This window comes from Mastomys coucha, unplaced genomic scaffold (assembly GCF_008632895.1).
Source record: "Mastomys coucha isolate ucsf_1 unplaced genomic scaffold, UCSF_Mcou_1 pScaffold20, whole genome shotgun sequence".
NCBI classification, from domain to species: Eukaryota; Metazoa; Chordata; class Mammalia; order Rodentia; family Muridae; genus Mastomys; species Mastomys coucha.
In genome coordinates this window covers 130,802,323-130,819,496 of record NW_022196903.1, presented here as the reverse complement: position 1 = coordinate 130,819,496, position 17,174 = coordinate 130,802,323, and the positions used below count along the sequence as shown (strand labels likewise).

General features: G+C 45.8%; 1 protein-coding gene and 1 non-coding gene across 2 annotated transcripts; one reads left to right on the top strand and one right to left on the bottom strand.

The window, feature by feature from the left end:
- Positions 1-5,754: 5,754 nt before the first annotated feature.
- On the bottom strand, positions 5,755-5,861 carry LOC116100089. The gene has a single exon (XR_004122454.1). It is a non-coding gene; the product is annotated as a U6 spliceosomal RNA (small nuclear RNA).
- Positions 5,862-10,926: 5,065 nt separating this feature from the next.
- On the top strand, positions 10,927-14,374 carry Mgp (matrix Gla protein). Its single transcript, XM_031383692.1, has 4 exons — positions 10,927-11,105; positions 12,514-12,546; positions 13,555-13,630; positions 14,023-14,374. The coding sequence occupies exons 1-4, from the start codon at positions 11,045-11,047 to the stop codon at positions 14,162-14,164; spliced, it is 312 nt and encodes a 103-aa protein (XP_031239552.1). The 5' UTR covers positions 10,927-11,044; the 3' UTR covers positions 14,165-14,374.
- Positions 14,375-17,174: the final 2,800 nt, after the last annotated feature.

The window sequence follows — 17,174 nt, the reverse complement described above, 5'->3', positions numbered from 1 at the left end:
CTCACTTGCCTCCTGCAAAGCACCAATAGCTGCACTCTGGAAGCGCAGATCTGTTTTGAAGTCCTGAGTAGTTTCTCGCAGCAGCAGACGCTGAAACTGAAAGGGGAGCTTGCGAATTAGAAGTTCAGTAGACTTCTGATAGCGTCTGATTTCACGGAGTGCCACAGTACCAGGCCTGTAACGATGAGGTTTCTTCACCCCTCCAGTAGAGGGCGCAGTCTCGCGAGCGGCTTTTGTAGCCAATTGTTTCCTGGGTGCTTTACCACCTGTGGATTTGCGGGCAGTCTGCTTTGTACGAGCCATGGTATGGGCACCTCCTTACTTACCCACCTTCTGCTTCGGCTGGAGCTCGGCGAGCAAGAGGCGGCGCTGGCGTGAGAGAGCTGCGGCGGTGGCTGCGCGGGCGAAGGCTGCGAACACAATTAAAAGATGATTTTTAAAAAGTAAGCTGCGGTCAGATAACCAACACAGAGACATCTTGGCAGGGCTACTTAGTCTGCCTGGAGGGTGAGTTCCGGTAAGAGAAATCATGAAAGGAAAGAGTGGGAAGGATGGCTGGGGATAGACGAAGGGGACTGTTGTCTAATAAAGCTCGAAGCAAGGTGCCCACACACTCAATATCCACAAGGCTAATCTCACCGAATCATCACAGACTTCCCATGGCCACCTCCATTCTTCCAAATTGTCTTAGTCAGGGTTTCTATTCCTGCACAAACATCATGACCAAGAAGCAAGTTGAGGAGGAAAGGGTTTATTTGGCTTACTTCCACATTGCTGTTCATCACCAGAGGAAGTCAGGACTGGAACTCAAGCAGGTCAGGAAGCAGGAGCTGATGCGGAGGCCATGGAGAGATGTTCCTTGCTGGCTTGCTTCTCCTGGATTGCTCAGCCTGCTCTCTTATAGAACCCAAGACTTCCAGCCCAGGGATGGCACCACCCACAAGGGACCCTATCCCCTTGATCACTAATTGAGAAAATGCCCCACAGCTGGGTCTCATGGAGGCACTTCCCCAACTGAAGCTCCCTTCTCTGTGATAACTCCAGCCTGTGTCAAGTTGACACACAAAACCAGCCAGTACACAAATGAAAAAAGAAAAGGAGAAAAAGAGAAAGAGAGAGAAGGACAGACAAGATGGACAGACAGACAAAGAAGCCATGTCAATGATCCCAGCACTTAAAATAGAGGCTGGAAGATAAGAGCTCAAGGTCAGCTTTGGCAACATACCAAGTTTCAGGTCAACTTGGGCTGCATGAAATCTTATCTCAAAAAAACAAACAAACACTAAATAGGGGGCTTGGCATGATGAGAGAGATCAGTAAGTGATGCATGGTTCATCCCCTTGACTCCAAAGCTCTGGCTCTTTCTCTCTCTCGCATTACGCCATTGCTGAACTGAGACAGCACACAAGAATGATGTTAGCTTAGTTCAGGAAGCCGGGGGAGGTGCTGCGTTTTTTTTTTAAAGATAAATATGGTCCGTGGTGGTAGCACACCTTGTAGCATCCCAAGTGGTAGCAAATGGGAGGCTGAAGCAGGAGGATTCTGAGTTTGAGACCAGCTTGACCTAAAATAGGCCTATCTTAAAAATAAATAAATAAATAAATAAGTAAAAATATTATTATGACCCAGAAGCTGTCTTCAGGGAACTCGAAGTTTGACAGAATAAAATCAACAAATATTCCCTGGGCTCCAACTCACACCACACCCTTTACCGCACCTGTTCTGCAATCTCTTCTCTTGCTTTCTCAAACAGAACTGAGGAAAGGAACCACACTTCAGCCTGTCCCTCTGTCTGTCTCCCTTCCCTTAGGTCCTGCCCATCCCCCCACTCACTCAGGTATCTCCTACCCAAGGAATCCCTGCAAAAACTTGACTTCCATTCCCTCAACAGAATAAAATTTTCTTCCAAAAACTTCATTATGTCAGGAAGTAAATAACAGAGGAGGAAGAGAAGACAGGAAACTTGGGGAATGATAAGTTAGAAGAATCTGAGCCAGCAGTGGGGGGGGGGATCCAAATTCAAATGAGCGGTGATTATAGAATTGTTGCCCAGACTCCAGAGGGCAGGGCTGAAATGAGTCCCTGCAGGTCAGCCAAAACCCCACTTCTGCATTTTTCCATCATAATGCTACCTGTGAGACTCGAGTATGAAGACACTGTTCTCTCAAATGCCTGGTCCCGTAGTCTACCCTGCTTAATATTAGCCTGGAAGTGTTTCCTCTGAGCCCTTGCTCATCTTCCTCTATGGACTCCATCTAACCTCTTAGTTTGCAGTAATTAGACTATGTAGCCAAGGAGACGAATTACAGAGTTTTAGATCTCTTCTGTGAAAAGAAGGGTTTTCTCTCAGGAACCAAACCCTGGCTGGAAAGATTGCTTTTCTCGTGGCATGCATTTCAAAGCCTGTCCCATGCAGTTATTTGATGGCTGAGAAGTTGCAGCAGAATGTATGGTCAGGCAGCAATCTGAACAGGGCTTTTGCAGGCCACCTTGTTATTGCTTTGCAGGCTGAAGGGTGGGCATTCCAATAGCAGGCAGCCCATGAAGGAGCACTTGAGACACTGCAGGAAGAACTAAGTGTTCCTGCAGGCCCTGGCTCATAGAATTGTCTCCCTAGCTTGTTTAGCCTTTCGAGACTGAACCCCCAAACTGTAGCGGTCTAGCCCAGCCCTTCTGCTTGCAAACACAGCTAACCTGCCCAGTGTTCACATGGTCATGGAGTGGGTTTGTCAGAAGCAAACAGACTTTCCAGGTTCCATGCCATCTCTCACTGCACAAGACCTTGCTGAGCTGACACCAGACACAGTTTCTGTCTTTCTTCCTCTGCTTTGCTTATCACCAGTGGTGCATTCCCCTAGTACTGAGGGAGGTAAGGGACAAAAGAGGGTGACTCTTGATGGAGTTGAGCGAGTGTTTGTTGTTATTGTTGCAGTAATGCCTGTGTGTGTGTGTGTGTGTGTGTGTGTGTGTGTGTATGTGTGTGTGTGTGCATGTTCCATGATGCCTCATGACGGCCTTTAAACCGGTCACTCTGTGTGTGTCTTTTTAACTTAGCCAACACTCCTCCGAGTTGGATTTTATAATCCCCAGTTGTGTGGCTGAGAAGCAGGAGGCTCTTCAGTTTAAATAACATGATGAATGTAACACGTAAAGCAGATGGAAGAACTGCATCCAAATCCAGGCTTTCTTATCCCCAGAACCACTGATAGCCAGAGAGGCGTCTCCTTCTGGGAAGCCAGTCCTTCAGAGTCCAATCCAGCTGAAGCGGGGGCTGTTTTCCAAGGCACCAGTAGTTTGGATCGGGTAGCAGGATGCGGGGAAGCCAGGACAAGCTCACTCTTCTAATGTTCATTAGTATTTGTTAAAAAGCTGCTTCTGAAAGCTGCTTTCAGTCAGCATTTTTTAAAGCGGTATTATTCCCATCTTGTGCTGTCCGGGGTCGCTTTATTTAGGCTGCGTCTAACAGTGTGTAGTTCAGGCTGTCCTTTAACTCGCAGCCTTCAGGGTCAGCCTCCCGGGTGCTGGGCGTACACGCTCGAGTTCTGTGCATAGCAACCGGGTGAAAAGATGGTCTTCCCCTTTGTGGCTTTGTACATGATGAACATGGTTCCACTCTGCCCCCACACCCCTCGCGGAGGCTGCTGTTTCGATCTTCGTGCAACTTCACCTCACCAAGTGTACCTTTAACCCTCCCAGGTCAGCCAGTCACCATCAGCCCCCTCAATGCCCACAGCTCAGCTCCCCGGCATAGGAATTAGTAGTTTACCTTCGTGAACTGGACCAGTGAAAGGAGGCACTGAGGATCTGGCAGAGACTGAGATGGCAGCAAATGGTTTATAAAGGATGCCCTAGCAGTGGCGAGGGACAGCCCCTCCCCTTTCTTCTATCCTTGCCACTGGCGGCAGGCACGACAGTTGGACAGTTGGTCTCAGTCGAGTCATGAGAGCAGGAGAGCTGTCCCTGCCCCTCACCTGCTGCAGCACTCAGGAGAGATGCACCTTGCCTAGGCAGCATGGTACAGCTGATGCTGATGGCAGAGGCCTGGGTAAGCTGGCCTCAAGGGTGTGAGCATGGGAGAGCTGACTTTACAACTTGTCTGCCACGGGGCATCGTGAACGAGGGAGAGATGCCCTCACCATCCTCACCCTTTGCCACCTATAGTGGGCATGAGAGCTGGTCCTGCGTCTCAACTGCTGTGGCACTTGGGAGAGCTGGCCCTGCACCTCATCTGGGCAGCACAGTAGAGATGGCCCTGGTGGCAGGGGTTGCTGGTGAGACCTCTGAGGTCATTTGACCAGGAGACCCGGTACAGTAGGCTGACCAGTTCAGATACCTCTCAGGCCCAGATCCAAAGCTTTGAATTGGTCCATCCCAACATCTATACCACTGATGAACCGCTGGAATTCATGAAGGAGCGGGTCCTACAGATCCAAAACTAATAGGACCTCCATGGCACAGGGCAACATCAGGATATCTGAGAGGAGTCCCAGGGAGGTTCCAGTGTTGATAGAGTAGCAGAAGCCTGAGAACTTGAACCACACCAATGACTCATTCCAATGAATACTTGCAAACAAAGAATTGGGTATGAAAGGGTATACACACTTCAGCTACCTCAATGAGATTTTTTTTCCCCTCTGTTGTTGGGGGACATTGCAAGGAGGAGAGTAGACAGGGAGGCTGTGAGAGGAAGAGGATTTGGGGTGCATGATGTAAAACTCACAAAGAACAAATAAAACTTAAAAAATAAAGATGCCCTGGTCTCCAGCCAGGACCTCGGAACCAGAAAAAATTCCCCAGACTTCATCTTCGTTACCTCTCATCCAAAGAAAACAACCAGGGTCGAGAGAGTGAGCAGAAAGCTGGCCTTACCTTCACCCTGCTGTCTACTTTGCTTTGACTTGAAAGAACATTTTGTACATTAAGCCTGCATCCCCCCTTTCCCTCTTTGAGGTCTAAGCAATTGTAGGAGCTGGCTTTACAGGCACGGGGAAATGGCTGCCTGAGTACACCAACCAGAGAGCTAGTGTCAGATGACAGTCAGCAAACACGAGTTCCCAGACTGGGAGGAGACATCCGTGGTGACTCCTGAAGTGAGCTGAAAGGTTTTTGGAATGTCACACATTTAAACTGGAACCTGTTTGGGCAGACAATACAGGGGTCAAGTGGAGGCCTGGGAGGCAGTTCTAACACCGAGTTCATCCCTTCCTGCTTCCTAATTCATTTCAGTTTTCTGGGCTTCCATGGCAATGCATAGGTCATCAATTCCTGTTGTTCTATCTTAAAAGTTATTGAGGAAGCTGCTATTTTTAATATGTACAACCTTTTGTTTAATTTTACCTCTAGCTCTGTGGTTTATGTGGATGTCAGATGCTTGAAGGATGTTGGATGATTTTATTTATGAAGAAAATCATATTTCTTGAGTCCATCTGCCACACACTTACATAAACTATAGAGACTCGTAGAGCTTTCATACACAGAAGATGTGGATAATATCATACCATTTTGAAAAGTAGACAATAAGATGAATGAAAACGGAGCAAATTCTCAACACAGAATTGTATCACATGGATGAGCAGTGATTCTTTTTTTTTTTTTTTTTTTTTTTTTAAAGTTTTTTTGGAGACAGGGTTTCTCTGTATAGCCCTGGCTGTCCTAGAACTCACTCTGTAGACCAGGCTGGCCTCGAACTCAGAAATCCACCTGCCTCTGCCTCCCAAGTGCTGGGATTAAAGACGTGTGCCACCACTGCCCGGCAAAAATATGGAATGCTTCACGAATTTGCGAATCATCCTTGCATAGGAGCCATATTAATCTTCTCTGTATCATTCCAATTTTAGTATATGTGCTGCTGAAGCAAGTACTGGGCAGTGATTCTTATTTGATATTTACTCTCTGTGCTCGTAGTTTCTGTCACTAGCACAAAATATCCAAAATAATCAACTTGCAGGGCGTTTGAGTCACACCGTTTTGAAGTTTTCGATCTGGGTCAGCTGGCCGTGTTTCTTTGGGCCTTCCAGGAGGTAAAAACTCTCCGAGGGAAAGCGTGGGGAGACAAAACAGCTCATCTGGCAAAGCAAGGGTTAAAACAACAGAGAAAAGGCAGGAGTTTAGAGATCCCCTCCAAGGTACCCAAGGGACTGGAGCATCTTCATCTGCATCTGCATCCACCACTAACTACCCCATCACCTCTCCCTGGCACCAATCTCAGGACCAAGACTTTTACATGGGCCTTCCTGCAGAACCATCCTACCTGCAGTACCGCCATTTTCTGAGAAATGAATCCTTTGATAAGAAGGAAGCACATGCCTGACATAATACGGGGTAAAGAAAAGTAAATCCGTCCCAACCAGCAGCTCCTTTAAGGTTTCCCTGGAAACACCTGCCCATGGCCGGCCACATGCACCGACCTAAGGCAGACAAATGCTTCTTCTCACTTAGTTCAACTTAGACAAATCAAGAAAAGGAGCAAATTATTCTATGTCTGGAAAATTAAGTCATTCCGGGAGTCTGAGACAGAATTCATTCAAGAAACTCCCATTAAACCAGTGGTTCTCTGCCTGTGGGTTTTCAACCCCTCCAGGAATTGAACAACACTCTCATGGAGGTCCATAAGACCAGCGGAAAACACAGTTACAATATGATTCATAACAGTGGAGAAATTATGCTTATGAAGTAGCAATGAAAATAATTTTATGGTTATGGGGCACTACAACACGAGAAACCGTGTTAAAGGATGGCAGCGTTAGGAAGGCTGAGAACCAGTGTGCTAAAAGAATAGACCTGAAGGACTGGAGAGATGGCTCAGCCATCAAGAGCACTGGCTACTCTCCAGAGGTCCTGAGTTCAAATCCCAGCAACCACATGGTGGCTCACAACCATCTGTAACAGGATCTTATGCCCTCTCCTGGTCTGTCTGAAGACTGTGCATTCATGTACATAAAATAAACAAATCTTAAAAACAAAACAAAACAAAAGAATAGGTGAGTCAATAAAGTTGGCCTTGTTTCTGCTTCTCAGTCGTTTTCATTTAATATCCTAGGAATTGACTTCTGCATTTTGTTGTTGCTTTGTTGTTTTAATTCTTAGGGTTTCTGTTGGCTACCTTTCTCATTTGCCTTTTACTTTGCTGGAAAGAATAATAGTTTCGGTTCTGCAACCAAACAACCTTTAATGCACTTATAATGTTCTGCAAATAAAGTTGAATCTCATGGCACAGTAAGATTTCTTTTTAAATCTTACTGGAGCCAGGAAAAATTTTCAGACACAAAATGCTTAGCCATCAGAAACAGGGGCTTATTACAGATTGATAGGCAGGAAGAGACAGAAAGAGAGTGCAGGGTTGTTAGAGAAAATATATTACCTTTGTAATTCCTGTGTCATTATTATAGCTTCACAAATACCAAAGAGGCAGGTTAACTCTTTGGTGTGATACCTTCTCTTCCAGATGCTTTTCTGAAAAGCATCTCCCCACAGGAAGGGCTCATAACTTTCTTCCTTCTCTCTCTGATCTTCCCTAATGGTCATCAGTGCTTGTCTTGTTGCTCTGGATATAGAGATGCACTCGGGTGCCAGGGGGAGTCAGTCCCATGGTAAACCATGCATGTCATGCTGTCTTCGCTAAAGCCAGCTAGAGACTCTGCAAACAAGACTTTGGATAAAGGGAGACACTACGTAAATCTGTATCCTAGAAGCTCCTGAATGCACCAGGGTAGGAAGCATAGTGGTACTTTCTTTCCTTCTCTGCATTTCCATCCTAGAATTACACATAGGACGTACTCAATACATTGAATGGGTGGTAGGTGGATGGATGGATGGATGGATAGGTGGGTGGGTAGGACAATGGACGGATGGATGGACAGATGGGTGGATGGCAAATTGATGCTTGGTTAAACCATGATATTCTGTCTTCCTCCTGAAAGTGGGGTTGGGAGATCTTGTTTTCTTCTGTGATCTCAGTCACCTGGTTACTACCCTGCCAGCCTTGCTTGAGAAGATTCTGTGAATTAGGAGACCCAGCACTGGTGTGGCCACTTTCCATGGTAGCAGGCTCTCCTCAGGGTGCCAGACACTCTCTACTAGGTAGCACCTCTCTGGTTAAGGAAAGATGGCTCTCTAGACATCTGTTATCATTACTTAAATCCAAACATGAGTTGGAGTGACACATGATTCAGAATTTATTTTATCTGAGTTAGGAAAACGTGCACTGTCAGCCAAAATGAATTCTGAAACTTCAAATAACTCCAGGTGATTCTCAAGTGATAATAATCTCAAACAATTCTGGTAATAAGCAAAGGAACATTTTTGTCTCTGCCTCTTCAGTACATCGAAGGGCATCTTAGAGGTTTTCCTCTCTGTAAATTAAACTCTATTAAACCTCATCATAAACCCCAAACCTGCATACGTCTACTCATCTCTTCCTCCCCAGCTTCTTTTCTATTTCCGTTCTTTTTTCTTTTTATGCAGATGGGTCAGTCTGGGCCCTTGCAATGTAGAGTCAATGCCTTTTCACAGGGTGGCCCAAGTCCTCTTTGTAAGAAGTCATTAGGCGCCAAGGAAATAGCTCAGTCATTAAAGGGTTCACCATATAAGCATGAGGACCTGTGTTGGATCCCCTATAACCCACATAAAAACACCGGGGTGCAGTGGTAATGTCAGAGGTAGGGAGGCAGGGACGGGAGGATCCTTAGAGTGTGCTGGTCAGCCACTTAGACAAAATTGGCAAGCTATAGGTTCAGTGAGAGACCCTGTCTCAAGAAATAGCATGATGAGCAATTGAAAGAGACATCCAAAATCAACCTCTAGCCTCCATATGCACAGGTATACACATAAACACACAGAGAGATGCATACACAACACACACAGAGACACACAGTAGTACACTCTATATATGCACATATATGACTGACTTGCAGTAGATGCTGCTGCGCAATGGCAGAGGGGTTGCCTTGCCTAGCTGGTGTGAGGCCTGCTGTGGAGGGCCACCACCACAGAGGAACAAACAGATCACATGATTAAAGTTGATGTCTACAAAGTTAGTTTTGATGGGGAATGGTCTTATTGCAGGAAAAGCAGGAGACTGAATTCTGAATTATGAGTGGCTTGTGAGTACTGTTTACCATGGGAAACTCAGAGGTAGATTAACAGTGAGAAGAAAAGAAGGGACCAGGAAGTGACAGTGCCCAAAAGAAAAGGATTGCCCTAGGGAACCCTAGACGTGGAAACAGGCTGGTGAGCCTGAGGGACCCCAGGTCCGCAGCATCAGAGCAACTTTCCTACCCAACGGTGTCTTGGCTGGTTAGAAATCTTCGAGTCTTCTTCATGGCCCAAAAGTCTCGGGTCTCAGAAGCACACTGTAGAAGATCCATCTTACACACACACACACACACACACAGAGAGAGAGAGAGAGAGAGAGAGAGAGAGAGAGAGAGAGAGAGAGGAAGTTGGAAAAAAAGACACATGAGAAGCTGAGAGAGCACTGTTGCCATTTGAACCCAGGAACAGAGAAGGGGGCGAGTGGAGCTGAGTGCATAAAGCCAGAACCCCACCAGTGACCTTGACCTGATCACTGCACAGAAGTGAAAGCAGGGGCATCTGAGACTCCCTTATTTAAAATGGCCCAATTTGGCGTTGGGGAGATAGCTCAGTGGATAACACAACCTGGTGACACAGATTCAATCCCAGAAGCCCACAGGTGTCTACAGTCCTAACATTCCTAGGGTAAGAAGCTCATTAGATGCCCTGCCTCAAACAAGGTGGAAGGTGAGAACTGAAGGCTGAAGTTGCCCTCTGACCTTCTCTCTCTCTCTCGCTCTCTCTCTCTCTCTCTGTGTGTGTGTGTGTGTGTGTGTGTATGTGAGAGAGAGAGAGAGAGAGAGAGAGAGAGAGAGAGAGAGAGAGAGAGAGAGAGAGAGAGCACCCAGCACTCGGGCCACAGAGGCAGACAGATCTTTCAAGACTGTTGGGGCACTAAGAAGACTCACAGAATTCCAAACAGCCAAGACACTGTGGGGTAGGAAAGTTTCCTAAGGGAGAGTGCTAGAGAAAGAGGTCCTCCAACTCGCCAAGGCACCATATTGAAATTCTCCTTGTAAGATAAGCAACAACCTCCAGACTTGACGGTATAGAGAAATACAGACTTGGGAAAACCTGCATGGGAGGGGACATTGCAGTCAAGGGTAAAGAGCATAGCCTGGGCTATTTCTGACTCCTCCGGGAGGTGCCCTGTTGGTCTGTAGCTAGCACACTACACCTAAATCCAGTACCCTGCACCTTATCTGCTGCTCATGACGTTAGCTCAGTAGAGAGGCAATGCTTTGAGAAGATGAGCTATGAGCACCTTCATCCCTGCCTTACTTGCTCAGGCGCAGCATCAGCCTGAGAGAACATCAGGGCGCAAGACTAGACTAATATCACAAAATTAAATAATCAAATTACTCCACTGAACCCTTGAAAGCTGCATAACATGCCTATGGCCAGGTAAAAGCTCAATTGGTCTAGAGTTCAAAATTCTGACCTACTGTGAAGATGTCTAAGATGTCAGAGTACAGAGTGGAGGCCTTTCACGCCCAGAACCTCTCCTCCATCCATCGGGGTAGCAAAGAGAACACTGCAGCTCTGTCTGTGGATCAAGCCCCATCGGCCAGTGGTCAGGGCCAGCGAGTAGATCAGAGGAGGAATTCGAAAGGCAAACCTGTGTTTGTGGTAACTGCCCTCTCCATGGACATGTGCCCGGGGTCTGGCTCGCCAACATAAGGTGGCCACAATTTCTGCATCCTGCTATTGCACAGCCAGGACTGGGGGTGAAGGGAAACTGCCCACGCTGTGTAGATACTATCTGGAAGGAATGAGTACTTGGGCGAAGTCCCAAGGCAAGTTTAGTGCCAAGCCATCCCACCTTTTCCAGCCCCCTCCCGCTGGTTCCTCCCCTTTCAGCTGCTCAAGTTCCTATAAAAACAGCTCGGCCTTCCCCAGAAGCATGTAGGAGCCTCTCCCCTCTGCTGCTGCGCCAGACACCCGAGGTGGATCACAGGACACCCGAGACACCATGAAGAGCCTGCTCCCTCTGGCCATCCTGGCTGCGCTGGCCGTGGCAGCCCTGTGCTATGGTGAGAAACCTCTCTCCGCTGCCTTCTGTGGGGTTTTCCCTTCCTACCTCGGGCTTCCCTTCACGGTTACTGTCACTCTCCCCTTCTTCCTCACCCTTTCCCTTCTCTATTACAAGCCAGAGTATCGCGAAGTAAGTTTCCCGATTTCCATGGTCATTGGTCATTCCACCGCATATTTTATATTCTATATATCCCAACGAATGTGAGCTATTTTAACAGGGGAGTCCTTTCAGAGATAAATCTACACACCTAGAAACCAAGATATTTCAGGAATGCATCAGTTTCCCATCCCTATAGCCTTACCTTTAAGAATGCTTAGTCAGACTTGAATATTAATGGGTTAAGGATTTTTAGTATTTACTATTTAGTTTACTTTAAGAAAACAAGTTCTTGTGGCAAGTATTAGAGAGAGCCCTCTTTAAGGACAGAAGAAAGTACCATGTGTTCAGTGTGTTTATTCAGCCAATTTATTTTTAAAAGAAACTTTACAGCTGAATTTTTAGAAAAGCATCAATTTCACAATTATTTACAAAGGATAAATTTTTTTCTGCTGCCTATATGTTGTTAAGTCATATGTGGTTTGTTCACAGGTTTCAAGCCAAATTATTTACATAGGTCTGCTTAAATTGTTTTGATTGTATTTAGTTGTTTTTTAAAAATCTAAATTATATAAACAAACAGCTCTAATGTTATACCTCTCGATTTTTGAATTATTCATAAACTTTACGCATATGTGCTTTTTTTTTCTCTCCTTCTCTCCCATTCTCACTTCTTGGGCAGGCAGACGCTTATAAACACAGCCTCTTATTCCTGCTTTGCCCGCTGTGTTCAGGAGAGACATAGAAAGCAGAAATCTTTGCTTTGACGTCCTCTCTGCTCTGGCTTTGTGCCCAGTTCTGAGCAGGGAGAGGGAGCCAGTGGTTTCTGAGGCTGCCAATTTAACACCCCTTCTTAAGAGCCGTTCTGAGCCCTCTTAGAAACTGTCTGGGTCACGCAGCTCAATAACCACCCTGGAGCTCCCTACTTGGAGGAGCCTAGCTGCTGGGCACCCACCTTTAACTCCCTTCAGTCTAGTCTCAAACTGCCCCTGAAGACATCGTAAGAGAGGGCATTCTGGAAACTTCATAATCCATTGAACACATCGTCCTGTGAGTTATGTCTGAACATTTCAGCGACCTCAGGAAATCTTAGCCCAAACTGGCAACTGCCTCCAGTATCAGCAGGTGGGCAAGGATAGAGATACTCAAAGCAAAGATAGAAATAAAGAAATAACTCATAATTCCTATATGACCAGAATTTCCTGACAACAACCTTGCTAAATGCACCCCTCCCATCTTTTTGCCTCTACGTTTAGACAATGACAGCATGTGACAAATAAGGCTAAAATGAGTCTTTCTTTTAATTCCAGAATCTCACGAAAGCATGGAGTCCTATGAAATCAGTAAGTAGATGCTTGGCTACATTATTTCAGTTGCTTGCATTAAAGAATACCATCCCATTTTTTTTTAAAGCTAAAGAGATGGTCAGGTCTGCGATAGAGAGGGAAGGGGACAGTGGGCCTCTTTGGGAGAACTGAATTTTAAAACCCAGTGACTAAACTTGCCCAAGTAAACAACGCTCAACACTTTAAGTGGTGTAATATGACATTAAACTGCATCCAGAACACTTGGAAATGTTAAGTTGACATCACATCGGCCACATGAATGGAAATGAGGAGTAATGTCAACCGAGAAGGCACAGAGAGGGAGCTGCCATCTGGGAGACCACAGGCGTCGGCATCAGATTGTGTGCCTGAGTAATGGATTTGGAAAGTCTGGCTACATTAGACGGAGAATGGTGTTCTCGTTTGTTGTTTGGTTGGTTAACTGGAAGGGTTTTTCTATTTCGGTTTAGTTTTCAACTAGAGATCTCCTGTAACTCCGTTGACCTCTAGCTCAGTGCACAACTGAGGATAACTTTAAACTCCTCACCTTCCTGCCCCCACCTCCCAAGTAGTGGGATAACAGGTGTGCATCCCCCATGTCCTCCCCAGCCCCCACATCCCCTACGGGGCCTCCATCTTGAGTTTAATTTGTTCCTCATTTTCATACTGTTCAGCTTGTTCCTATGCTGGTAGTTCAAAGGGTAAGAACACTTCTCTTAAATACATTTAAAAATACCCTGAGTGGGTATTACCAAAAGTAGCAAAGGATTCCACAAAGGCAAAGATGACCAGATTGCCGTGGCCTGGGTCGTAACTCCCGAAGACGCACAATGGTTATTCATTCCATGCAGTTTATCATGCAGTTTATCAAGTCTGCTTTATACTTTTTATGTTTTTGCCTAGCTCCAGTTATGTAAAACATAGGAGATTACTGAGATTTCAGATGTTTTTGACCCTCAGACTATTTCCAAAATACTTCCATCAGCTGTTGCCATGAAAGTGCATTTGTTTATTTTTCTGTTTTAGGTCCCTTCATCAACAGGAGAAATGCCAACACCTTTATGTCCCCTCAGCAGAGATGGCGAGCTAAAGCCCAAGAGAGGTACGCACTAGAATTCAATGGGGGTAGCCATTCTTTCCAGGGTTGTAGCCTGGATCTGAACAGGGCGTGGAAGATGGCTGCTCATCACTATGTCTATGTCTTGAACTCAAAGAATTTGAAAAACACCACAGGAAAAAAAAAAAACAGAACGCTTAGAAACTATCTTGCTTTGGACTTAGAAAGGAGACAGGGAGGAAGGAAAAGGAGATGGAAAGAAAGCTTCTACTTTTATTCATAAAAATAAAACCCAAAGCAAAGCCTGCTCTCCCCTACCCTGTGCCTGCTCTTCAGATTCCTCTCGGTACTGGGGGAAGGGCTCTCCAGTCCCCCGTTTTCCCTTTCTCTGACTGTACCATTGTCTTTCTACGTTCAACTGTGTCTCTGCTCTCCAGAGTCCGGGAACGCAACAAGCCTGCCCACGAGATCAACAGAGAGGCCTGCGATGACTACAAGCTGTGTGAGCGCTATGCCATGGTCTACGGATACAATGCTGCCTACAACCGCTACTTCAGGCAGCGCCGAGGAGCCAAATAAGAGCGCAAAGAAACAGTTGTTTTATGGTGGAGTCTCGTTTTATATCCCCTGCAGTAGCATTACTGAAGTATACAGATGCGGATGTGCTGCTTGTTCCTTTACATGATCTGGCTGGCTGGCCCACTCCTTCCTTCCGCAGGTTGAAAGTAATGAGAGAACAGTATTAAGCAATGTGTTTATGTATAATAAAATTCTGGTTTGATACTTTCACTTTGTGAAGTCAGTTTTTTTTTTGGGGGGGGGGTGATGCTAAGATATTTTAAGTCATAGCCAGCCCAACCAAGAGAAGGAGATTCTCATGATCTTGTGTGTATTGTTGAGTGGAGGTGTAACCACATAGAAATGAGAATTCATTTCATTTATTTCCCATCTCTCAAGCATTAAAACAAAACAAAACAAAACACCACAGTACCAAGGTCATGTAGAAAAAGAAAAAGAAAATGGAAAGACAATAATGGGAAAAACACGGCAAGATGGAAGACTTCAGTCCAACTTTGTCCATCATCACATACGGGAATAGTCTATGCAATCCTGTTTCTATGCAATCCCATTTTAAGCATCTCCATAAGTTGGTATGGTGTGTGACTTTTTCTTAGTAGACACAACATACATATATACATGCCCTTACACAAGCACATACACATGCAAGTCTAACTACCCAAGATAGGGAACCCATGCCAGATCAATGCTGTGAATTGGGGTCATACAGGAGTGTGGCAGGAGGGCTACTTAAGCAGAGGCAACTCCAATCCCCATGCCAGATCAATGCTATGAATCGGTCAGCCTCTACTGGGGTCATACAGATGTGTGGGAGGAGGGCTACTTAAGCAGAGGCAACTCCAAAGCAGTCTCTCCTCACTGAAAAGCTCACCCCAAGGAGCTTGCAGGCCGCTCGCTATGTAGGGGAGTCTCCTCTCAGCAGCACAGTTGGTCAATGTCCCCTCCACCTTTGTTTGCTGCCTCCACTTTCTTGGATCCATCCTGAGCCTCTGAGGCAGTGTCTTCAGACAGGTGGAGCGTGTTCATATCCAGACCGAATCTTAGTCTGGAAACAAAGTCTCAATCAGGAAACTGTGATACAATCCTTGGTATATTGCACAGTACATTTTTTTTTTTATCATTTTTAAAAAAGATTTGCTTTACTTTTAATTATGTGTATGTATGTATGGAAGGGGGGGACACATGTTACTGAAGGTGTCCACTTGAAGTGAGTCACCATGCCCTAATCAAAACCTTTTCCCAAAGCAAATCCTATCCCAAAGCTGGTCAAACAAGGTCTACAGTTCCCTGTAACTCATGCCCCAAAGCTGGTCAACACATGAGGTAGAAGGTTTCCATACCAGCACTTCCTGCTCTTATGATTGTCTCTTCTTCAACTCAAAAAAATTAGCTAAAGTAAAATTTTAATGATTCAAACTTCTCTCCTGAACTCATTTGCTCCCTAGCCGTGGCACCTTGCTTAGACTACTTCTGTTCATCTGCTCATCCACCAGGGCTCTGCCTCACTCCAGAAGGTCTTCTGAAACAGATCATCCTCTGTCTGATTACTGCACGCTCCCTCCCCAGTAATTAATCCATGTCACTTTGGAGCAATGGAGGTAGACTCAGTGTGGGGATCCAGCCTGTGGCTCCCCGCAAACTAATTACCCCTAAGTAGAATGTGTTAGAGCCTTGAACCAGCAAACATTTATAGTAGTGTTTCCAATGAGAAGAACATGTGAGCCAGCAACTAAGGCATGAAAGCAAAAAAGAAAAAAAGAAAAAGAAAAAAAAAGCTGGGTTTATTCCCATTTAAGAGCTTCAACTCTGTGATTCTAATCAATGGGTCTCGAGAGCCTGGTTCACACAGAGTGGAATCCTCACTAAACACAGAAAAGAGTTCCACTAACCCCCCAAACACTTGGGAACTTCCGGTCCTTCATGCTGGGAGGCTGGGGGGGGGGGGAAGTCAGCGTCTTCCTCATAGGGTAACTGACCCTGTCCATCAGGAAAAGGCGGGGCTTCCATAGAAGCAGGAAACACACCTTGATGCCCCAATAATGCTACGAGCAGTGATAGTAGACAGATAGAGCAAACCCGAAGTGAGCAAAGTTCACCACACTCAAGAGTGACACCGGGATCACCAGATGTGCTGAGAGCTAGGGAAGCCGAGAGCAGGGAGTCCCTCAGAGGCAGACAACCAGGGCTTTCTGGGAAGTGCGAACTACCACCACCAAGAGCTGACACGGAAGGAAAAATTACAGAGAAGGAAAGGAGACTTCTATTGCGTGAGAACTGGAAAATAATGTTTCCATCAAACCAGCACAGCATCCGGGAGTCACTAGAACATCTCCATGATCATTTTTTCCCCGGGACCGAGACCAACTAGAAGAGTCCTGGAGACGCTGCTAGTGCAAGAAAAAACTGTAATGTCTCCGTTCTCAACCTGTGGGTCGTGACCCCATTTGAGGTCAAAGGTCACTTTCACAGGCGTCACCTAAGACAATCGGAAACCCCAAGATGTTTACATTATGATTCATAACAGTAGCAAAATGATAAAGTAGCAGAGAAATAATTTTATGCTTGGAGGTCACCACAGCGTGTGGAGCTGTATTAAAGGGTGGTAGCCCTGTGAAGGTCGAGAGCTACTGCTCTAAGAGAATGGCGTCCTGCTGCCATCATGCTGTCAGTGTCACGATGTCTATTTCAGTTATGACTGTCATAGTTGCAGGTTAATACATCTTACCATCTTAAGCCACATTTGTGGGATTTTTAATACTAAGATGGTATAATGACTTAGCCATGTAGTGAGGAAGGCAGGGACACAAGCCTGCAAAAAAATCAAACAAACAAACAAAAAAAGGATGAAGCACAGGAGTGAGTTAAAGTGGCTTGAGACAGCTGAGATGCATGACAAAGAGATGAGGTAAAGAATGTGGAAAACCCATGTGTGTTTCACATACAATTACTTTAAAAATAGGTTACAGAATGATTTGAAAATCATTTTGTCAATGTATACAGATATCCTACA